We start from the raw sequence: 25,144 nt of genomic DNA, 5'->3' as shown, positions 1-25,144 counted from the left end.
AGTTTTGAGCAATCAGAAGATTTGTTATGAATTTTTAAGCATGTAAAATTTTGCATCGAAAATTGATTGACGTATAACTTCTGAACGGTTAATCCTACGTGAAACGTATTTAGTAACTTTTGTCAGCCATGTCTGTAGATGATGTGTATCAATTTTGGTGACATTCCTATGAACGGTCTAGGAGGAGTTGCGCCGTCTTCGTGGCCATGCATTTCGCACAAAAGTGAAATTACCTCACTTCCTGTAGGGCGTGGCTAATGCATTGGCATTACATTTTTGTCTGGCTTAGTGAGATACATATGCCTACCAAATGGCATGCCACGACTACAAACTACATGGCACGCAGGCACCTTAATGCGGGAGGCCAAAATCACAACGACTTAGGGGGCGCTATAGAGGCCCGGAGCCCCGGCCAAGTTTGGGCTTCTGGTTCTGAGTAGCGGTGGCAATTCTCGGAACTGGTGCCAAATTTCGTGCGTTTTCGCCCATGGCAAGCGCCCCGAAAATGGCCCAACAGCGGAGAAAAATAAAGAAGAAGAAGAAGACGGAAGAAGAAGAAGACAGAAGAAATAAATAATAGTGAACTCTTACAAGAACAATAGGGCCTTCGCCCTATAGGGCTCGGGCCCTAATAATAGTGAACTCTTACAAGAACAATAGGGCCTTCGCCCATAGGGCTCGGGCCCTAATTAACTTGTACACAAAATTCTTAGTGTATTTTTTCCTATTAAAGATGCAGGTTATATAATCATTCTGCTACAGAAAAAGAATGGCTCAATCATTGAAATCCCAATATTGCCATGATATTCAGGTCCATAAACTTTTGACTGCAACTTCACCCTTCCCACAGTCAGTGCAAGGAATATATCCAATTTTAGTCACTTATGATGCACATATAACTGACAATGAAATGTTTAGATACAGAAATGTTCAGTTAAAGTAGTCCTAAATTATACAAATGTGGGCTTTAAAAACTGGAGCGTGGTCAAGGGCAAGGTTTGGGGTTACAAAACATTGTCATTTTCACAATTTGGGGTCATTTGGTCATAAAGAAAGAACCAAAATGTGTGGTGCAAGGAAACTTCCAACATTGGGAAATACAGGCAGAGACTGTCACAATTTGGTAATTGCATTAGACTGTTTTCATAAGGATGTTACACCTCTTGCCACTGACTTCAAGAGTTTCCAAGTCAGCAGTGTTTTTTGGACAGACTATAACTTGAGATAACCAATCAGCCAGTCTGAGACTGTTTGGCACACTTTCAGTCACAAGCATCCAGGCTGACCAAGGTGGAGGAAAAGAATTGCTTTTGACAACTCGCATCCATAGCTGTATAACTAGCCTCATTTCAGCACACTGCCACACAATGTGTGCACAGGAATTCATACCTTTTACGTTTGGATTCAGATCACAAGCGTGTTAATAGCTAACAAATAAAATGCTAAAAGTGGTCTTACAAATGAAAGATTAGCGCAAAAAAAAAACCAAAAAAAACCAGTAATGGATAAAACTAATACATAACGGACCCACAAATATACAATGTGAAACAGTGTACAATTATAGGTCTGTACTTATTCAGAGCCCAAATTCTAAAATGTGATTAAAAGCCATTCTAAATGTTATCAGGCTTGCACAGAAAGCATTATTAATAAATAATCCGCAGTAATTTTCTTTCGACAGTTTCTCAGTCATGTGGGGAAAAATTATTTCTGTCTACAGACACAGCTACAACAAACCAGTAATACTCATTGCTTATGCTGAAACATCCTTGTGAAAGCAGCTTTACAGGTTTGAACTTACCGCTGCAGTTGGCTGTTGAGCTGCTGTTGCAGCAATACGAGCCACATGGTTGATGATGGGGGAAAAGTTAGTTGGGCCATACAGACGCAGCTGTGGCAGAATAGCGCGATACGCCTGGACAATGCCCTCCACTCCTGCACGTGCACAAAGAATGGAATAAGCCTCAACAAAATGATAAAGATCACCATTCATATAAACACAGTTAGCCAAGACTAATGACTCGTACCTCTGCAGTAAGGATTACTGGGATCGAAATTCAGAGGAAACTCATGCGACACCTGTAGGACAAGATCATATTTATCTGTGCGTGTCTAAGAAAAGTATATTTAGTGAGATGAGAACAAGGGAGCACAACTAACCTCAAACTTTGGAGGCACCTGAGCACCAAACCCAAAAGCAGGAAACAATTTATCCCTATGGAAAGGAAGAAAATCACATTAAATAAGTTGTACTGCCCTCAAATGGTGCCAAAGCAGAAACACAAATATAGAAGCTAAAGTCCTGCTCTTACATGTCATAATCTTGGATGACAAGGCCCACAGACCAGACTGCTTCAAGGTACTGGTTTATCCCTTGAGGACTGAGGTAGTGCAGAGAGTCTGGGGAGCGAGGGTCTCCGTTAGAGCCGGTGAAATCGATACCCACCTATATGCAAAACAAGTCTGAGATTTTCCCGATAGAACTGGACTACTGTCACAATGGGTTAAATTTTAGCAGGGCAGTTGGAGCTTGACAACACAATACACTGCACACTATACAGTGAAGACATGTGGGTTTAAGATCAAAAGATAAATGAGAGATGATGGATCAGAATTTCAACTTTCATTTACTGATACTTACATTGAGATGTTTAAAATGGCACCTTTGGAAGCAGACTACCCAATATTTAAGTGAGCAAAAGTATAGGAACATAGCTTTCAAAGGAATTAAAGGAAATTACGTTTAATATTTGGTTGCACATCCCTTGCTTGCAATAACTTCATGAAGCCAGCAACCCACTGACATCACCAAACTGGTGCCAAGTTTCCCAAAAGCATTCCAGCACAAAGATCACCATTAAATGGTAGCACGAGCAGCTCTCTCCCTCTCTCCCCAAGTTAAGATGCTCTTAGCCTTAAGAGGCTTTTGGGAAACCCACCACTGTCCTTCTATTCTGCTGCTACCATCAGAAGTTACATTGAGCCCATTCCTGAAGCAGCAATGCAAATCCGAGCCATGAGACGACCTCCAACGTGCTCGACCAATGAACTGATGTTTCAAATCATGAGCAAATCCTTTCTTTCTCCACAGCAAATGCAGTCTTCACAGGCAAAACCCAGGGCTCAAACCAAGAGTAGACATTCAGAACTATTAACTGTTAAACAAAATCAGTCTAACAGGGCACACCTGGGCAGCAACAAAAAAAAAAAAAAAAACCCTGACAGTCACATGTTCCAAAATTTTTGATCACTAGAAAAATGGGTGAGTTCAAACAAATAGTGTCTTGTTAAGTTGTTTAACACATCTGGATGTAAACATCAGGTAATGAAAGCTGAAATTTGAGCCATCACCTCATTCATCTTTTGATCTCAAACCCAAAACGTCTTCAGTGTACAGCAAAAACGAAAGCATTGACCATGCCTTTCCAATACTTTTGGAGAGAATTGTAAATTCTCAACTCCACACTTGTATGTACTCAATGAATATTCTATGTTGCATCAGTGGATGTGAGGACCTTCTTGCAATACCAATAAGTACCAGTCAAAAGCTGGGATACACATTCTAATTCAGTGAGTTCTCTTTATTTTTATTAATTAAAAACACTTCATGTCTTAAAGTAATGATGGACGTGGTTTCTCTTCGTTGAGCAGTTTTTGACAAATGGATTACTACAATTGTGGAATAGAGCTATTTACTGCACGGCTCGAAATTCGTGGTGGTCCGGTCGCCCGAGGCGACTTAATTTGTCATTTGGCAGGTAATTCCTGTCACAAGCCAGCCCAGCTGGCTAGTTGAAAAGAAAAAAAAAAAAATTATATATGAAACAAAGATTCAGACTAGGGATGCAACGGTTCACTATTCCCACGGTTCGGTTCATACCTCGGTTTTTGGGTCACGGTTTCGGTTCGGTTTCGATATGATTTGAATACTAGAAAAGCAAGAAAACCTGAAAATTTCTTTTATTTAAACAAAGAATTCAAACTTATTCAAGTAAGCCAGGTATACTTTGTGTAGTGTAAAAATAAAATATTTTCAGCTATAAAAGAAACTGCATGATAAAGTGCATGATATTCATCCAGTGCATTACACTAAATAATTTGGAACTTAGTCTTCAATACTGAAACAGTCTATAAAAAAACAAAAGTTAAACTAAAGACTGTCAGAAGTGCACTGGTATCAACATCAGCCAGGATTTTTTTTTTTTTTTTAAACAAGAAACTTTTTTTTTTTTTAAGATATAACAACAGAAACTCATTCTGAGAGTTAACTCCCTGTTGCCCGGGATGTCCAGCTATCAGTGGTCAGCACGAGGCTTTGTGTATTAGCCAAGTCTTGCTCAATACATTTGCGCGCTGTTTCATAAAGGCCAGGCATTATTATAGTGTTGGTGAAATGCGTGCGGGAGAGCAGCGTGTAACGTGAATCAACAGTTTATCAGGTACCGAAATCCCACGCCTCCAACAGTAGAAAATGGCTGCAGATCTTTACAGATATATACGCCAACCGCATGGCTTGTGTGTTTGTGTTTTTCTGAGCTGCTGTATACTTTTGTTGAATGGCATTTGAGAGAGACTGCTGTTTTTTTTATTGGGGTTACCTGCTCGAATGCTCTGCTTCCAGAAAGCGATATACTGGGGTGGTGGCGTCTGAGGTGACTAGCCATGTTAGACGTGTTTCCCGTGGAGTATGGGAGGTGGGTCAAACAATGCTTGCAGACAGTCTTACTTCTGTTTACCGTTTTCACTCCGTCCTCATTATAGTCAGCTGCAAATCTGAAATGTTGCCACACCGCAGATTTGTGTGAAGCCGGAGCATCTTCATAACTCTTCCTCTCGTCAGCAGTCGCCATGACTGAGTTTCTCGCCGTAGCAAACTTTTGGCTTAGCTCAGTATCACAGCGGAGGGGGCGGGATAAACCTATGATTGGCTATTAATTGTAGCGGGGAAGGGTTCTCTGCTGTGAGTAGCTTGTTATGCTGGAGCAGGCACATGGAGTGAGACGTATTCTAACGCAAAAATATTAATAAGAATAGTAATAAAAAATAAAAAAACCCCGCAGTTTAAAGGCATACTGAACCGTGTAGGGCGTACCGTACAGTTCGGTTTTAAACCGAGTATTGTTGCATCCCTAATTCAGACACACCGTTAACTAAAGCCGCCACATATTAAGCGTGTGCCGTGTCTGTGTTCATCGATGTGTTTATCGGCAGGACGGTAAATATCGAAGAACTCCGAATCAGGCTGTTGGTTTTTTCACTACTGCGCATGCATATAACGCATCTCGTTGAATATCGCGGTAATCACGTTATCAAATTCAATAGATGTGGCCACATTATTGCCCATTTAAACACGTGTTTTTGTTTACATCTACACCTGCCAAGGCTACGTTGCGATGTGGAATTTTCTGAAAGGTGTACAGAAACCGCCAGAGACAAAGCGACCTCAGTCTGAAGAGGAGAAAAAGGCCGCCAATAAAGCGTACGAGGAGAAACGACAAAGGACTTTTAAGCAAACGTGGGAGCAGGGTAGGCCTTGGCTGGGATACGATTTTTATGGAATAATTAATTTTTTTCAAGTTGCTTCCTAGTCAATATGAAGCTCCTAATGCTTTCTCTCTCAAATGGTTAAATACAGAAAGCATGTTGGACATATTTTGGGTGCTATAGTCATGATAGCAAGTATATTTGTTTTCAATACTCATACACCAAGTTGCCAAGTTTTCCAATATATTATTTTTTGATATTATATTATGGTGCTCCGTGTTGTTCTCATTTATGTATTTAACAACATTATCAAAATACTCAGGTCTTGAAATAAATGCACATTAGTCATGAACAATGGTAACTACTCTCTTTGGTGTTATTTTTGACAGAAGTAGTAAAATTCATACATGAACAAATTTTGGCTAGTTAACCCCGCTGACAGTAGTCGGAGGGGTTATTATTTTCATCTGCGTCAGTCTGTGTGTGTGTGTGTGTGTGTGTGTGTGTATCTGTCTGTCTGTGTGTCTGCAAGATATCTCAAGAACCAATGGATCGATTTGGACCAAATTTTGTACGTGTTGCCAATCACCCAGGAAGGAAACCATTAAATTTTGGAGGTCAAAGGTCAAGGTCGTGGCAGAACTTCGAAATTTTCGCCCAATGTATTTTAATAGGGAAAAGGCGGGGTTTGCACTCGTTAGTGTCCCTGTCTAGTTGATTTTCTGTTTGGCTAGTTACTTTGGAGGGTAACTAGTCCGGCTGGCTGGTGAAAAAAAAAAAAAAAAAAATTTTTTTAATATATATATGAATATGAATTTCTAGGCCTGTACTGTATTATTTACTGTTTGATCTTAAAACACATTAAGAATGCAAGAAACTCCACGAATTCACTTTTGACAAGGCACACCTGTTAATTGAAAAGTTTTCCAGGTAACTCCCTCATGAAGCTAGTTAAAATAATGTCAATAGTGCACAAAGCATCAAGGTACAGTGGTGCTTGAAAGTTTGTGAACCCTTTAGAATTTTCTATATTTCTGCATAAATGACCTAAAACATCAGATTTTCACACAAGTCCTAAAAGTAGATAAAGAGAACCCAGTTAAGCAAATGAGACAAAAAAAAATTATAATACTTGGTCATTTATTTATTGAGGAAAATGATCCAATTTTACATATCTTGAGTGGCAAAAGTATGTGAACCTTTGCTTTCAGTATCTGGTGTGACCCCCTTGTGCAGTAAAAACTGTAACTAAACGTTTCTGGTAACTGTTGATCAGTCCTGCACACCGGCTTGGAGGAATTTTAGCCCATTCCTCCGTACAGAACAGCTTCAACTCTGGGATGTTGGTGGGTTTCCTCACATGAACTGCTCGCTTCAGGTCCTTCCACATTTCAATTGGATTAAGGTCAGGACTTTGACTTGGCCATTCCAAAACATTCACTTTATTCTTCTTTAACCGTTCTTTGGTAGAACAACTTGTGTGCTTAAGGTCGTTGTCTTGCTACATGACCCACCTTCTCTTGAGATTCAGTTCATGAACAGATGTCCTGACATTTTCCTTTAGAATTCGCTGGTATAATTCAGAATTCATTCTTCCATCAATGGTGGCAAGCCGTCCTGGCCCAGATGCAGCAAAACAGACCCAAATCATGATACTACCACCACATTTCACAGATGGGATAAGGTTCTTGTGCTGGAATGCAGCATTTTCCTTTCTCCAAACATAACGCTTCTCATTTAAACCAAAAAGTTCTATTTTGGTCTCATCCGTCCACAAAACGTTTTTCCAACAGCCTTTTGGCTTGTCCACATGATCTTTAGCAAACTGCAGATGAGCAGCAATGTTCTTTTTGGAGTGCAGTGGCTTTCTCCTTGCAACCCTGCCATGCACACCATTGTTGTTCAGTGTTCTGCTGATGGTGGACTCATGAACATTAGCCAATGTGAGAGAGGCCTTCAGTTGCTTAGAAGTTACCCTGGGGTCCTTTGTGACCTCGCCGACTATTACACACCTTGCTCTTGGAGTGATCTTTGTTGGTCAACCACTCCTGAGGAGGGTAACAGTGGTCTTGAATCTCCTCCATTTGTACACAATCTGTCTGACTGTGGATTGGTGGAGTTCACATAATTTTGCCACTCATATGTAATATTGGCTCATTTTCCTCAATAAATGACCAAGTGTAATATTTTTGTCTCATTTGTTTAACTGGGTTCTCTTTATCTACTTTTAGGACTTGTGTGAAAATCTGATGTTTTAGGTCGTATTTATGCAGAAATATAGAAAATTCTAAAGGGTTCACAAACTTTCAAGCACCACTGTAAATGCTGGCTACTCTAAAGAATCTAAAAGATGAAACATTTTGTTAACACTAACAGTTTTGAGGTCTTCAATATTGTTCTACAATGTAGAAAATGTTCAAAATACAGAGAAACCTGTATGAATGAGTAGGTGTCCAAATTTTTGACTGGTACTGTATTTGGTGTAGTACTGTTAAAGATTTATTGTATGACTTTGTAATCACAACAATATATTTGGCAATGATAGTCAAGTTTTTGGACTTTAAAAGCTGTATATAGAGGCAATAAATTTTCTTACTGTGAAATTAATTTGGCAACCTCCCATCACATAGTCCAAGAATGAATACTGTGCCTCTATCTGCAAGCAAATATAAAAAAGTTGGACATAATATACAAACATACACCAACTAAACAAACAAGCCTAATCTAAAGAGACACCTAGTGTGTGTGTGTGTGTTGGGGGGGGGGGGGTTGTCATAAATAGGGTTTGATAGACTGACTTCTAATTCGTAAGAACACTATAATGGTTTTGGAAGACATCTTGCTGAGCTGTGTTTTTGTCTGTGTGCAATATCATTTTGCTCCATATGTGGCAAAGCATACCCACCTTGCAATACTTGAAGCGGACAATGCCGGAATTCTTGTAGCTCTTTTTCTTCTTCTGCTTCTCTGGATGAATACACTCAAACTCCACCTAATAACATCACCACAATGTTCATAACAGACAACATGACCAAGGTTATGCTGCTGGAGAGATTAAAATAAGCTGTTATTGAAGACAGTCTCACCATAGAACCACTGTCTACTTTCAGAAGCTCAGCCACTTTAGTTTGAAAAACGCCAATGAGATCATGTGAGCCATCGCTATCATAATCAATGCAGTGGACCTAAGAGAAGCAAGTCAGAGACAAGATATTTAGACGGGAGTGATTAAGCTGCTCACCCCCTGGTCCTTAGCCTCCAACAGTCTGGCTGCAGTGCAAGTGAACTCTCCTATTAGGTCAGAGCTGGTGTCTTCATCCTTATCAGAACAAGCCACCTAGCAGTGAGACATACAGGGACTAACTTAATGCATTTAACATAAGTACACCTTCTGACTGAGAAAACTGGAGGCAAAATACATCACACACATGCAAATAGGGCTAAGCAATTTTCTTAAAGTTTCCAGATTGCCTCTTTCCTCTCTCTTTTTTTTGAAGTTTATTTATATTTGGAACCATGTACAAAACACGTCAATCTCAAACAACAAGAGATGTTTTCTACCAGATTTACCAACTAGCTAATTTCCATCTGTAGTCTCCGGGCAGGTGAAGGGAGAAATAAAACAGCACAAAGCCCAACATCAACACAAGTAGACCAACATCCGATTCATACCCATGCAGACACGTGCGTGCACACACACTAATATACCACATGGAAATAGACAAAACGAAAAATATACAACCAAAATCATTAAAACAGGCCATAGGCTGTTTAAGACTTAATATCAAGAATGTCATAAGGTTGGCTACTTCAAATCCAAATTTTAACTTCACAAGAGAAAATATGGAAGTCTGTGCAAATTTTCAAATTGACGGAGTTTATCTTAACCTTCATCTTCTCTTGGAGTGCAGCTATCTGTAGGCCTCTTTTTCTCCTCAGTGGACTACATTTTTATTGCTTTGAGACACATTCTGCAGAACTGCAATTATCTATTAGTAGGCATTTCAGGTGAAAATTCAAATTCAGTCCAAATTGTTTGAAACTGCTCTCACTGAACTCAGAATTGAATGGAGAATAACATACTTTTTACAGAATTAAAATGTGTTTATCCATTCTTGAGATATTACAAATCAAAAGACTGAAAAAATGGCTTAATTTTTAGAACGCTATTGTAATATAGGATCACATGGTCCAAAATGGGCCTCATTAATGAATGAGATAAAATGCTTTTTTCTTAATAATTCTTCTGTTTTTCCAAGATGTTTACATGGAAATTGGCAGGCACATAGATGGTTGTATACTGAATACAAAGTCTGAAAAATTAGTATAAACAAGTTCTGCAAATTAGTATTTAATTAGCGTTAATTCTAATTAGGTAAAAACATTAAAATCGGTACACAATACAAAAAATAAAAGATTATTTCTAATACCCTCTTTGCGCTCTGTTGGGCTTTGTATTTCTCAAAAGCAAGGCCTACTAGTGTTTATATTAAAGAATATAAATGATATTCACAGCTTTCAAGGCCAACCTCGAGAGGAAGGAAAGAGGAAGAAAAAAAAAAAAAAAAAAACTTGACCCACATCCAATAAACAATTCCAATTAATTGAATTGAAATTGACACTTGCGTTTCTGACTTACGGTTTTTTAAAATACCATCCTGACCACTAAGATCTCAATATTTTTCATCAAAACAACTAGTTATATTCTAAAATAGCGATTTACATGAATCAGTTTTATTAAAAAAAAAAAAAAAGCAGATAAAGCTATGAAAACTCACTTCAAAGTCTCCCATGAAGTATATCAAAGCAAGCTGATGAAAAATTTTGCTGAACACTTCATCAGAAACCGTGAGAGCGAGAGAACATCCCTATAAAAGTTATGATTGATATTCATGAGTAATCCAGTTGGAAACTGATCAGAAGAAAGCCTGATCACTTTCCCATGACTCAAAAAGCACTGGCAGTTTCCTGACGTCACGCGAGCAGAGTGTGTACCCTGTTGTACCAACTTCAACTTGCAGTTACTCCCAAAGTACTGAACATATCTTAATGAGATAAACTTCTTTGGAAAGCAGAGAAGCTTTTTAATGACAGTCTTCACGATAGAAGATATTCAAGAGTTAAACAGTGACAGTTTTGGAAACTTTGATGAGCGTCTGCACGCACAATTTTCACAGCACGGCCAGCAAGCGTCTGATATGCCTACTATTACGAAAAGGAAAAAAAAAAAAAAAAAAACCTGCAATATCACAAGTGTACTGACTGCACTAATGCTACTATATTTTCAGCATCTACAAATAGTTCAGTAGCCATGTAATATGCTTGTAATTTTTTTTTTTTTTACTGCAACACATTCCCATTTTCCATTGAGCATGGTGTCCGTTATACTGAATGTACTGGTTTTACAGCATGAAATAAACCAAGAGTCACATGAATAGGTTCTGAATAACTGGACTTTGAATACAAGGGTTTGCGTGTAAATAATACTCTTTACATTCTGGCTCACACCATGCTTTATGAGTAACAATGTAGGATGTGTATTGGAACAAGGCCTGTTGTTGGACCTCATACCTTAATTGGCTTGTTCAGGTCTCCATTACAGAATGCATGTAAAGAAACTAGGAATTTTTTCCAAGATGGGTTTAAATTATTCTTAACGACCTGAAAGAAGTGTGAGAGAGAGAGAAAGAAAGAAAAGACATTATTCAAAGCCAAAAAGGCAGTAAAATTCATAGATTTTTGATAACAATGGGAAGTGAGTCTGCACCTCAGTCCTGTGGACTAGCTGCCACGAGCCATCATCAGTCTGCTTAAAGAACTCCAGGAAAGGATCCGATTTGCCAAACACATCCTACAAAATTATAGGAAAAAACAGAGGGAGAAAAAATATTTCAAAAGTCAATGACTGACTTTATAAGGCGGCAGTACTGAGTAAAGAGATGTGAATAATCCACTTACCTTCTTGTCCAGGTTTTTGGCTTCTATTTCCAGCACAATGGCTCGGTTATCCTTCACTTCTTCTGCAGCAACCTACAAAACAAATCTTCAGCTTCATGGTGAGGCTAAACGAGTTAAGTGTCTGTCAGTTAAATTTATTCAGGTATGTTTTGTGTCCCCAGATTCAGCTCTTGGTTGGACACATGGACAGTAAGCTAATATCACTAACTGCTAAATTATTAATAACTCTGGAGTCTGCGAGTACATTTTAAACAACATAGCACCGCAGTTTCAGAGTAAATATTAAATTATTTAGTTTGGTAAGCTGTTGTAGAGGTTTCAAAAGTAGCCAGATGGCGGCGGCAAATTGCCGTCTGTAGTAGGATTTGCTGCTGTCTATTTTTCACTGAGTAATAAAAAAAATAATAATTTGTTTACATATCTGTACAAAACTGAGCAGCGTGTGATGTGAAACTAAGTTTTATTCAACTAAATAAGGCCACACCAATTTAATTAATTGGTTCTCGGATTTTTTCAGGAAAAATATGAAGCGAGCGGGCGAAATTAAAAAAAAAAAAAAATGCTCTGATGGTAAAATTAGCGGTGGAAATAGACCAAACAATACAGGCAAACCAGTAAACAGAGAGGCTAAATAAATGATTGAATTACAGTCAATTGAACATCTACAATGCACAGAAAAAAAAAAAAAAAAAGATCTGACCAGGAGTAGGCTACTTCACAAGTCTTTAACGAAAGTGAAAGGGGTGATTTGATTGGTTTTCGACGTCATGTGGCCTTTTCTATTTCCGGGAGTTTGATTTCGATTTTTTTTTTCATTTTGCATTTTCTTCAAGCAGCGATTCCGAGAACCAACTAATTGAATTGGTGTGGCCTAATGACCATATACTAACACGTCCGTAGGAAATAGAGGCAGCCATGTGCTGTAACTAAGATGTAATCTGATTGGCTGACAAGGTGTTGACAATCCTTCATATGCTGTAATTGAGACGCGCTACCACATGGCTAGAAATGGCTACTAAGAAGCGGAGTGGCACATTAGATGCCTGGTTTTCAAAAAGGCCTCGAACCATGGGTAAGTCTGTAATTTTAGCCATCACTATGATTAACGAGTGAAATGTGTCCATGTATAAATGCTGGTAGGCTAAATATTAAATTAATATCGATCGCTATCCCATTATTGTATACGGCCCGTTTTGGGTCAAACCCGCCCACTCGGCATGCTTGGCACATTGACACTTTATATTTTGACTTGCAACAGAATGCAATGTATCTTTGTAGGGGAGTCACATAGAGACTTAACATTAACTGCATGACCGATGCCAATGGTAATAGTTAAAATTATAAATGAGTTTATATGTATTTATTTTCATATAGCTGCAAGAACAGTCACTCGTTGCCAGGTGAACATAGATTCACTTATTATAACTTATATAGTGCAATGCCAAATGAAAATACTGTGATTAATTTTTTTTTCAAAATATCTGAAAAATCTTTTGAACTCAACCTCCTTAATATAAAGGGGATATCACATGCTTTTACACACTACCGTTCAAAAGTTTGGGGTCACCCAGACAATTTTGTGTTTTCCATGAAAAGTCACACTTTTATTTACCACCATAAGTTGTAAAATGAATAGAAAATATAGTCGAGACATTTTTCTGGCCATTTTGAGCATTTAATCGACCCCACAAATGTGATGCTCCAGAAACTCAATCTGCTCAAAGGAAGGTCAGTTTTATAGCTTCTCTAAAGAGCTCAACTGTTTTCAGCTGTGCTAACATGATTGTACAAGGGTTTTCTAATCATCCATTAGCCTTCTGAGGCAATGAGCAAACACATTGTACCATTAGAACACTGGAGTGAGAGTTGCTGGAAATGGGCCTCTATACAGATGGAGATATTGCACCAAAAACCAGACATTTGCAGCTAGAATAGTCATTTACCACATTAGCAATGTATAGAGTGGATTTCTGATTAGTTTAAAGTGATCTTCATTGAAAAGAACAGTGCTTTTCTTTCAAAAATAAGGAAATTTCAAAGTGACCCCAAACTTTTGAACGGTAGTATATAACACCTGATTTGAATTCATCTGAAGTGAATAGAATTGTGCAAAAGGTAACAGAGTGGCTCCTTTCAAAGAAAAGATAAAGGGGAAGACAGAACATGTAAAAAACCTGAATCAAGTTCAGTACCTGATATCACTACAGACACCGTTACAGAAGCTTTAGGATTAGATCAATACTCAGATTGTTCAGAAATTGAATAATGAATCAAAAAGAAATCTGACTATACAAAACATTTTATGTTTACAAAATCAAGTTATTGTAACTGTTACCTGATTTTGTAAACATTAAAAATATATTTAAAAAAAAAAAGTTTTGTATTGTCAAATTTCTTTTTAATTCATTACTGTATGGTAGTTCTATTAAAATTTTTAGTATTGATTACCATCACTTCAAACTCAGTTTTGCTGTTTACAGTAAATTGGAAATTCCTCCCCAAATGCCTTGAAACTGTGTCTCAGATAACCCCAGTTTTCCATTTTCCTCACCTATGGTTCATGGTGAAGAGCTTCAGCTTTTTTAATTGTACCCTCCTATTCTCTGCCTCGTACCCTTTTACTCCCTTAAACTTTGAGACCACTACTGTTGATAAAGCAGTTAAGAAATGGCTCCATTTTAAGTGTGCAATAGTTTATCAAAACAACGCATAAATACATTGTACAAATAATCTTGCATCATTAAAAACCATGCTGCGTTTATTTTTATGAACGTGCATCTCAAATTATTTTGTGACACCATCATCCCCAAGACAGAGGATCACGTAACAGCACACCAGATTTTATCGCCAATTCTAAGAAATCATACTGATGGTACACAGTCACACTAATGAAACACTCACACCAAAGCTGTCCATAAAAAGCACTGCACACTAGGGGTGAAAGAGTAAAGAACTGTGCTGAACAACAGGAAAAGTGACTGTGTACTCTTCAGCAATACATACATTTCCCTTTAGATTGACATCAACAGACATACTACTTGGCTTGTAAAAGTTAAAAAAAAAAAAACAGGCTACAATACAGAACCTGTAAAGTGAAACAGATCAAGATTTCACACAAACATGCAAATGCTGTGAGAATTACCAGTGTATGTGTTTGGAGTGAAAGGCCTGCAAAACATCACCATTAAAATGTTTCAATGATTACAAAACACGTATAAAATAAAAAAAAAAAAAAAAGTGTTGAATGAATTATTAAATGCTACTTATCAAATTAAAGAAGGGAAAAGCATCAAGACATACAGTTATTGTGCCTTTGCCTGCTGGTTTGCCTGGTTTGAGCTGAAGGGGGTTGGTAATCTTCTTACTTGACACAACCTATGGCAGAAATTAGCACAAGCAGATTGTAAACATTCCATCAAACACCTTTACAGACAAATATTTTCACATGGTGCACCAAGAGTTAGCGTATACATCATCTCAAAGCTTTTAAACATGTGCCGTGTTAAACTGCCGATACCTGACCAAGGGTACACTCAAAACCTCCCAAGTAGTCGTCATCTTTCAGGTCAACAGATTTGTTGTCAATGTCGTAGACACCTAGTTTTAGTTTTTGGACCCTCTCAAAATAGTAGTCAATACAGAGTCTCTTAGAAAACTCTGGGTCCTGGCAGTTCTTCACTCTCTCTGTGCGGTCCACCTACAATTCACAAAAGATAAACAAACAGATAAATAAATAAAAACTGCATCACCAAGATACCATTCCCCAACTAAAACCTATTAAACCCCACAAGCCCAATGACAGTAATAACAGACTCGGGGGAGGGGATGTTTATACCTCAGTCCATTTACCATCGTCCACACTCTCCAGAAGAACACACAGCGGGTCCGATTTTGAGCCAATATCTTTGTCTAGAAGGTTTTTGCAGGATATGCAAAGTTCAATCTTGGTCACATACTGGTTCGCCATCTATTTAAAAAAAACAAAAAAAAGAGGGCGGTGGAAAAACTTACTGCATGTGGAAATACAACCATCAATAACACACAGATTTCAGTAGATCGATCGATCAATAAATAAAAATACATTCGATTTCCTGAAGAAAACTGAGTGACTGCGCAACTTGAGCATGTTTCAAGGGTTTTAGGGCATCACAGGTGGGTGGTAGGTATTTGACCTTAACCCTTACTCCTAAGGGCGCCCACAATCCAACTTCAGCAAACCATCTCTAGATGTAGTCCTGAATATGCTTTTCAGGCTGTGTGTGAATCAATCAATCAAATATTTCGTGTCCAATACCTGAGTAAATCAAGTTCTGCATCTCAATTACTGGGAGGTTTTTATAATAATTGAGGGGAAGATGCTTGAGAAATTTGGCACCATAGTTTTGAAAATATGGCCATTATTACATTTTTTGGTGACATAAATTAATGAAAGAATCATCTCTGTACATATTATTTTACATAAGATATGCTTGTTTATTCGTGAAAAGAATACTGCCCCCAGTGACCAATGTGAGTGGCAACATACTTTTTAGTGGGTCCCCTAGATGGAGCAATCATTCAAGGTTTGAGAAGATTGAGCATTAACCCGAACAAATGCCAGAGAAAGCTGATTGATAAGAACCATGTTTTAAAGCCAAACAAAACCCCAAAAATAAACTGTTTGCTCATCACAGAAAGTGCCCTGGTGTGCTCCCTGCATGCTTTAGTTAAAAATAATACTTTACAACAATAATTTACCCATTTAAAAAAAAAAAAGTTATAATATTGTTAAGAATAGGCCCTGGGCGCAGCCCTTTGCACTGAAACCAGATATCCGCTTGTAACATAGCTGGCACGCTAATACACCGTTTACCTTAGTAACAGAGCCACCAAATAAAGGAAAAAGAAAAACCACCACAGGCACTGTACCACAGCTGCTCAATGCTCGAGCTGTGTGCACGCATGTTCACTGCTTCGGATGAGTGAAATACAGAGAATTTAACTGTGCTGTAATGTATGTGAGAAATAAAAGGCTTCCAAGTCTAAAAATCTAAAACAAAATTCTGTAACCATGTGATTAACTGGCAACAAAATCCATGAAATCAACAGATTTCACTTTTATGAAATATTAATCTCAGCTAGATAACACATACACAGTACTGACAGATATGATTAAACAATTGACACTTGCCATAGCAACGCACTTCTTGCCATCTAAAAAGATCGCTTTTCTCACTGAAAAAAAAACAACTTTCAAATAAAAATACAGGGAAAAATTAAAATTTTCTTCAATTAAAAGTTCCCCACACCCCACTGCAAGTTGCCGGTGATGGAATATGCTTGATCACTGCTTCAACAATTGGGTGCCTTTTTTTTTTTTTTTTTAAAGACACACCTACATGCTTGACACTCGGGTATCTTTACAACAATTTAGAAGCGATGTATCCACTAGATCTCAGCCTTTGTAAGTCATGTGGCAGGTAAATTAAACCATAATCTCAGATTCTCTCAGATTTGTACTCTGAGCACATTATTTGAACCTCAGACAGAGTAAGATGGCAGCGCCCAGGGACATTGTTTTTCCTTTTAAAATAAAATCTGTACACAGTATGCAAGTACAAATATGAACAAATGAAGATTGAACATGTATAGATATTATCTCTCAGTATAAGAGAGTTTATTTTTTTGGGGTTTTGTTTGGTTTTAAGCAAAATCAGGCTGGCATTAAGAAAACCTTTACAAATTAGCAGTGTGAAGCAGAATGCCACATTTCAGTTCAATCCAACATAGCTCCTGAAAAACAGTTTTCTGAAATTTTGTGAGGAGAACAGCATTCCTAGATACAGCTCATTCACACATTCAGAGCACTGTCGCCTCACAGCAAGAAGGTTCCGGGTTCAAACCTCACAGCTGACAGGAGCCTTTGTGTGGAGTTTGCATGTTCTCCCCATGTCTGAGTGGGTGCTCAGGTTTCTTCCCACACTTCAAAGACAAGCTGATTAGGTAAAAATACCCAGCCACTTGGGTTGCACAAGCTAGCGCATACCTGGTGCCGGGTCCAGGTCCAGATAGACTGGGGGATATATATATATATATATATATATATATATATATATATATATATATATATATATATATATATTCGAAATCAAATATGTAGATCATAAATTGAGAAGGATGCAGTCAAAAAAAAAAAAAAAAAGGAGCTATATAGTCCAATTAAGAGGATTCAGAGAAAAAAAAATACTTCTAGGCCACATGGTTCGAGATACGAGTTAAAACATAAAATGCAAACAATCAGTTCCATCATTTCTCTTGCCGGAATAGAGGGAGAAAGTGCTTTATAATGGTCAAGTTGGGTGTGTGTAGCACCTATTGTTTGGTCCCTAGAGAAAAACAATTCACTTTTGAACACTACTACTACTACACGGGACTATTCCTTTATACAATCTATGATTGTGCTAAATTTTATGGCTCTATATTTAAAAAAAAAAAAAACAACGTGACCCACTGTAAAGTCAAGATAATCGCAACTGAGTGTTTAATATAATGCTCCCAAACATTTCACAGTAACCTTTGTTCCCCTAAAACAAGCATTAAAATAAATGTACGTAAAATGACAATTTAAGAAGACATGCTTAAACCAGTCAAACTTGAAAACCACACCCTACTCACTGTACAGAGGGCTATTACAGGAGATTCTGTGACTATTCTACAATCGAGCCTGCAAGCTGGACAAAAGTCCCTCAAAAGCACAAACAACTGCTTCATCTCCAAAATGATATACCTTACAGGTGTCCAATATTATCTACCAAAGGCCACATGGCAGCAGGTCTTCATTCAGCCAGGTAGGATGATTCAAACCTGATTGTACCTGTCTAGTCAGTTGCTCATGGCTTTCATTCAACTACTAGGTGTGGTTCCCGCTCCGATAGAAAATGAGCAGCCACACATCAGCAGTCTGCTTAACGTTCGACCCCTCTGCTCTACACCACGCTGCCAGAATACACAATAATACAAGACATTTGTGCTTGCCGAGAAAAAAAAAATTTTCAAACAAAAGATCATATTTATTAATTGTTTTTTCATTACAATATACACCACAAAACATGTAAAGCTTTATTTTCTACCTGAACAACCCTGCATGACTTGTACAGAGCGTGGTCCGAGTCAGCTAATTATCACTTATCTGGCAGTGGTCAAACCCGCTCCAACTGAGGATACTGAACAGACATGATTTAAACTAAATTGTATTCCTAATGAAGTGTCTCCTAAAGAGCTGCGTGCTAAAACATCACCATCCAGTCCAAGTCGTGACACTGAACTCCTTTATGCTGATGAAGTTGTATTTGCCAACTCAGCAGAAGAACTTCAGTCTATACTTACCATCTACGACAACACATTTAAACGGTTTGGAATGCAAATGTCGTATGACAAGACAAACAATGGTGTTCAATGCCGATGAAGAGCTAACGAACCAGGAAAGTTTGATCAGTCTTGGAGAAAGTAAGAAATTATGTCAGGAGTTTCAAATACTTGGGATACACCATCAGCAACTCTGAAGACATCATCAATTCATGCTAGAATAGGTGCAGTGTTTGAGAAGTGGAATGAGTTAAAACACGTCCTCATGGATAAGCGGATCCGACCGTCAACTGGGGTGAAATTTTGAACCGTGTGTGTACGATCACGCCTTCTCTATAGCATCCAAGCTTGGGAGCTCACAGAATATGAATTCAGCAAGGTGGAGGTCATCTGGCACGATTTTCTACGGAAAATGGTGAGCGGTGGCTATGAACGTAAGCATAGCAAAGGCAAAACGTTAACTCGGAAACTCAGGCTGAGAAAGAACTTGACTGGAGCTATAAGATCTGCAATGAACAGCTTCGTGAGATAACTAACAAAAACTCTCCCCCTATACGTGACTTCTGCTACTTCCGACATCTAAAACATTTGGGTCAGGTATGCAGAATGGACAATAGCGAGCTCCAGAAACAAAGTACTATTCGACCAGCGAGTTCCAGGAAGGCTTTGGAATAGGGTTGAAAGGCTGCTTGATGTCGATGTGTCGCAGGCTAGGAGAACGATGATGAGAACAGACTATATGCAACTGCTTGAGCAGAGGTTTAAGCAGGAGTGCCCCAAGGCCAATACTGAGCCATGTGGGAATATATGAGGATTACGATGAACACACCCATGAAGATGATCATCATACCGGAGTGAGAGGGCATTAAACAAAAAAAAGACACAAAACACAGGGGGAGGGGGAAAAAAAGTGACACTAAATTGCACCACTGTTAATCACTGGGGTGTTTCTTCATTCATGTCTCTTGAACTTTTTATGTGCCTCTTTTAAGGGTTGTTTTACAATCAGGGTACGCAAGCTAAAAATCACATTTAACACTTATCTTCAATATCAAAAGGCTTGACTAAAACTTGGTTGTTTATTGTAGCCCTGTGATAGCTCTATTAACCATGCAAAAAAAAAATTTGGTGACATTATTTTTGGTGAATGTATGGCAATATGTGTCATATTTAGCAAAATTACTCATGTCATTTAGAAAAAGTGCTTTTTTTGACCACAGGTAGCTCCAAAATGCACTTAAATCATTCTTTATACCGTAAAACAAATATTTGGTTCCATATCATTGGAAACATAGTTAAGTTTTAATGTTGAATGCCAGTAAGTTTTCAGACTATTTTGATCAAATTAGTATGTAATTGTGTCCAAAAAAAAAAAAAAAGTCCTCTCTGAGACAGCTAATTTTTCAATATAAAACATATCTAAAATGATTTTCATCCTAAAATGTGGGCGGCACGGTGGTGTAGTGGTTAGCGCTGTCGCCTCACAGCAAGAAGGTCCTGGGTTCGAGCCCCGGGGCCGGCGAGGACCTTTCTGTGTGGAGTTTGCATGTTCTCCCCGTGTCCGCGTGGGTTTCCTCCGGGTGCTCCGGTTTCCCCCACAGTCCAAAGACATGCAGGTTAGGTTAACTGGTGACTCTAAATTGACCGTAGGTGTGAATGTGAGTGTGAATGGTTGTCTGTGTCTATGTGTCAGCCCTGTGATGACCTGGCGACTTGTCCAGGGTGTAGATACCCCGCCTTTCGCCCATAGTCAGCTGGGATAGGCTCCAGCTTGCCTGCGACCCTGTAGAAGGATAAAGCGGCTAGAGATAATGAGATGAGATCCTAAAATGTGGTCAAGATATTGGGACATAAATATTAGAGACAACTAACAAAGCTTACAGCCTTATATTTAAAAGCACTATGGAAGTAGTGGATTCTGAATTGTCAAAAAAAAAAGTCCTCTCCGAGAATCACTTCATTTGTTTCTCCCATCTTATAGCAGATTACACACAACTACCATACACACGTCAAAAAATGACCTGAAATCTGTTCTTCAACTCGTCCTTCACTTAAAAACTGGTACAAGAACCAGTTTGAAACAATTTCAATTTTGGACCCCTGTGACACAAACTTTGTACCCTGATTGTAAAACAACCCTTTAAAAAAAAAAAAGGTACCCTGAATTCATTTACTTTTACAAATTATAATCATAAAGTGTACATCAGGTTAACGCTCCTGATACTTTGCTTTACTAGATACAAAAATAAAAATGCACATAATTAATACTGTACACCCTTGAAGCAAAAACGCCAGTGACCGGTAGGTGCAGAAATTACTTCCTTAAAGTTCATATCACATTTCTTTTCCAAAACAACTTGATTAATGTTCAGCAAAGTCTCTTCACTCCTCACGGATTCACAACCAGACGCCATTTTACTCTATCTTCATTATAAATGCATTAAATACACGGCGCCACACATGAACATAGCAAAACGCTCAATGACTGTAGCTCCCACAGACCACAGCTGCTCAGCTCCCCTCTTCATCCGGCCCTGACTTCCGGTTCAAAATCCACTCAAAACCGTCAACCTGCGCGTTTTGCAAGCAAAAACAACAACATTATAAAACTAGTTTCGGTAAACATGAAGCCATGGTGATGGTAGTATTTCCGAACTGGCGTAAACGTACAGTATTGTTAAACCCACACGCCTGACGAAGCAAAGCAATAAATAAGACTGAAAATCACAAACCTAACCTTGATTATTTGCTAAAAACGCACTGTCCTCTCCGCAGTAGCAGTCCAAAGTCTTTCTGTGCCCAAAGCTGCTGTGGTAAAACGAAGGTGTGGCCCAGAGTCCCGTGATGCACACAAGCATGATGTTACTGGTCGGGCTGGCACCACTGAACAAACCGAGCCTTCCTATTGGACAAACCAGCTGTCAATCACGCCTCTGTGCAGCGCCACACTCGAGCACAGTTACAGTCCAGACAGCTTCATGCACATACGGGTATACCAGCCACAGTAGGGTGCATCAGCTGCCCCCTCAAAATGAAAAGTTCCTCCGATCATGATGCATTTTTGTTTTTATGTTCCTTTTGGTAAGAAAACACACTGGGTGAAATATTTTGACAAAATTCAAAAAAGTTTAATGGTGGCACCAGGAGCTCAAAGTTATGGAAAAAGCTGCTATGACAAAATTTCCATCACTTTTCATGAAACATTATGGCACCTTATAGAGTATACCAAATATCTTAGATACACATTTTTAGTACATATTCTAAATATATCATCAAGCGCAGTTTGAGTTTTAGCTGTTCATTGAATAATTGCTCAACTACTTTTAAACAATACAAATGTATTATGAATCACATTAATGCTTCTCAATCCCTTGCAAAGGTTCTTAACATGATCTCTGGGCCACAAGAAATCAATAAATGGAGTCCAACATTGTGATTCAAACCTTACGCGAAAACTGTTTTTTGGCAAAAAATGAACCTCATGGTGCCACCATTAGACTTTTGAATATGGTCAAAAAATTTTACAGGATGTCTTTATTGGTGAAAAGGAACACCCAAACAAAAATGCATCAGATTTTACGTATGAAAGTGAGGGCAACTGATGCACCCTAAGCCACAGCTGTCGTCTTCTCCTCTCCACCACACATCACACGCAAAGCAACAATCACATACTTGCCAACTTTTCAAAATTCTCATGCGGGAGAAAAAAAGTGCGTGAACGACGTTTTCAATTAGACGAGGCTATGATGCACGGTTGAAACGATCAAAACAGTGGATCCCAATTAATTCCAAACCATCTGAAACGTATACAATTAAAGGAGTTTTTGAATTGTTGATATTGTTCTATCAATTACTCTAGGTTATGGGATTCATGTATCAGGCATGAGAGAGCTCAGAGTGAAACATCTGAAATAATACTCGTCTTGAATTTTAATATCATAACAATGAAAGGGAAGTCTGCTTAAATCAGATTTTTAGCTGAAAAATCTCATGCCTGAATATTGCATCCATACAGAGATCCACAGAAAAGAACACAAGTGATGCTTTAGAAGAAATGTTTATCATTTCTTAAAATAGTCACAGTGAATGAAAGTATTATTGGATTGCATCAAATGTGTTTTCCTTCTGGAAGCTCATGCAAAAATACAAAGAACTATATCATATTAAAATTTAATTTATATAAGATTTAACCAAAATAGTAACAATTAAATAAATACCGCACTGTCTTAGCACTACTAAAATGCATCTCTCTCACTAAACACTTTCCAACAGAATTTTTAAAAAGCACTAGACATATTATCCAAATCCTATCGGAATGCATCAAAGGAATTTGCTCATTTGCAAACTTTGAAAGTTTTCAAACAAAATTTTAAAATGGCACTATAAATACTACCATACTATCAAAACATACTCCACAAAGAAATTCACTCGAATGCAAAATTTTAGTACTACCAAAATACACTCACTAGTAATATTTCACTTAAAACTCTATCAAAATCACTTTCCAGATAATTCACTTGTAAACTTTCACACAAATTCAAGATGGCGCTAAGACACGACCACACTATTCAAATACACTCGCCAAACAAATTCTCAGTCATGCAAAATTTCACTAAACACTTTAGAAGTTGTCAATGTGTTTCTGAAATGGTATGGAAGACTAGTTTAATTTCACACTCAAATGTCCATTATATTCTGATTTAAGGTATCTTTACCTTAAAATGTGTAACTGGCTGGTCGAACATTTGCTTATCCATGGAAATTCATTCTCCCATGCAACCTGGTATTTGCATTCATATTTTTGCCGCTTGGTATTGGGTTTAGTGGCCATGATGAATGGCTGCTTGTAAAAAAAAAAAATGTCAGACAGCCTGGGTGAATCCTACATTACGGAAGTGACTGTCGTTCTGTTCGTTGATTGGTTAAAAATCAGTTGATGTCAGCAGTGTTTCTCATACGATTCTGATTGGACATAATCGGGAGTATTTTAACTTGGCGGTAGGGATTTCCCAAAACCGGGAGATTATCCAGTTTTTAACAAATACGATCAGGAGGCGGGAGATGGAGGCTAAAATCGGGAGCCTCCCGCCGAAATCGGGAGGGTTGGCAAGTATGCAATCATATAAAAGAAAACAAAAAGCACAGAGAATGGAACCATGGACATCCAAAACCGTAAGCAGGCTTAAATGGAGTCCACCCAAGTCCAGAAGCAGCAGTGTGTAAAGCGGTGGTTAAACTGGACTGAGGGAGGTGAAGGAACTCAGTATTATCAGTATTTATCACTGGGGGGGGGGGGAAACAGTGCTCATGTTTGAGCTCCCTGGATTCATACAAGTACAATGTGGATTAACATCAGTTTTCCCATGTCCGTTTATGTTCTGAGACCGAAATTTAACTACAGTAAATACGTTTTAGTCGTCATCTCTCACCCCAACACCGTCCACTTTAATAGGAGCACTGCTCATTTGTACAGTTATCCAATCAATCCATATGGCAGCACCAGCACAATGCATTAAATAATGCAGACACAAGTGAAAAAGCTGCAGTTAACGTTCACATCAAACATCAGAATGGGGAAAAGTGTAAATCACTGTGGTGCGAGTACCAGATGGCCTGGTTTGAGCATTTCATCAACTGCTGATCTAGGATTTGCCTTACTGATAAGAGGTCAGAGCAAAATTGCCAGAAAGCATACAGTGACCCATACAAATCACTCTTTACAACCATGTTGAGCAGAAAATCATCTCAGCATGCACAAAACATCAATATTTGACCTAGATCTGACCATTTTCTGCTGACCTCTCTTATCAATAAGGCATTTCCACCCAGAAAACGGTTGCTCACTCAGGGTTCCCACCCCACCCCATTTTGTGCAAACTTAAGACTGCTGTGTGTGAAAACCCCATGAGATCAGTAGTTTCTGAAATACTCAAACCAGCCTATCTGGCACCAACAACCACGACACAGTTCAAGTCAGAGAGATCACAATTTTTCTTCATTCTGATGTTTGATGTGAACATTTACTGAAGCTCTTGACCTGTATCTGCAAGATTTTATGCACAGGCAAGCATTTTTCTTCATCCATGTGTCATATGTGGAAGTTTTGAACACAATATATCCGATATTTTCTTTCCTTCATGGCCACCCACAAGACAGCCAAGGCTGGTTGTGGTCCATTACAACAGAATAACCAAACGAAAATGGAATGAATTGGTCAACAGGATTTAAAATAGAACTACTTTGACAAAAATACCATCTCACATTACAATTTATGATCTGTGGCCTAGGAGGTCGCTGCACTGTTGCAGATTTGTTTTTCAAAAAAGTTAACACAATGGAATATAGACAGCATCGAAAT

The 25,144-nt window shown here is 38.4% G+C and overlaps 1 protein-coding gene across 5 annotated transcripts in view; it reads right to left on the bottom strand.

Moving 5' to 3' along the window:
* The window catches only part of cpne1 (copine I), a 49,120-nt gene that overhangs the window by 8,532 nt on the left and 15,444 nt on the right, over positions 1-25,144 (bottom strand). For 2 of the 5 annotated variants that reach the window (XM_060909936.1, XM_060909935.1), the window contains exons 2-14: positions 15,278-15,409; positions 14,960-15,139; positions 14,743-14,817; positions 11,443-11,514; positions 11,252-11,335; positions 11,056-11,145; positions 8,571-8,669; positions 8,390-8,476; positions 8,081-8,140; positions 2,313-2,446; positions 2,161-2,215; positions 2,028-2,079; positions 1,802-1,935 (exon numbers count right to left, since the gene is read on the bottom strand). In XM_060909936.1, coding sequence (XP_060765919.1) covers positions 1,802-1,935; positions 2,028-2,079; positions 2,161-2,215; positions 2,313-2,446; positions 8,081-8,140; positions 8,390-8,476; positions 8,571-8,669; positions 11,056-11,145; positions 11,252-11,335; positions 11,443-11,514; positions 14,743-14,817; positions 14,960-15,139; positions 15,278-15,409 — 1,254 coding nt within the window. Of the gene's footprint in view, positions 1-1,801; positions 1,936-2,027; positions 2,080-2,160; positions 2,216-2,312; positions 2,447-8,080; positions 8,141-8,389; positions 8,477-8,570; positions 8,670-8,725; positions 8,822-11,055; positions 11,146-11,251; positions 11,336-11,442; positions 11,515-14,742; positions 14,818-14,959; positions 15,140-15,277; positions 15,410-18,208; positions 18,231-21,523; positions 21,634-25,144 lie in introns of those variants that run through there. The other 3 variants (XM_060909938.1, XM_060909934.1, XM_060909937.1) reach the window with 3 other exon arrangements.

The sequence above is a fragment of the Neoarius graeffei genome, chromosome 26 (assembly GCF_027579695.1).
Source record: "Neoarius graeffei isolate fNeoGra1 chromosome 26, fNeoGra1.pri, whole genome shotgun sequence".
NCBI classification, from domain to species: Eukaryota; Metazoa; Chordata; class Actinopteri; order Siluriformes; family Ariidae; genus Neoarius; species Neoarius graeffei.
Note: the sequence above shows the minus strand (reverse complement) of the source record. Positions and strands in the feature narration are given on the sequence as shown.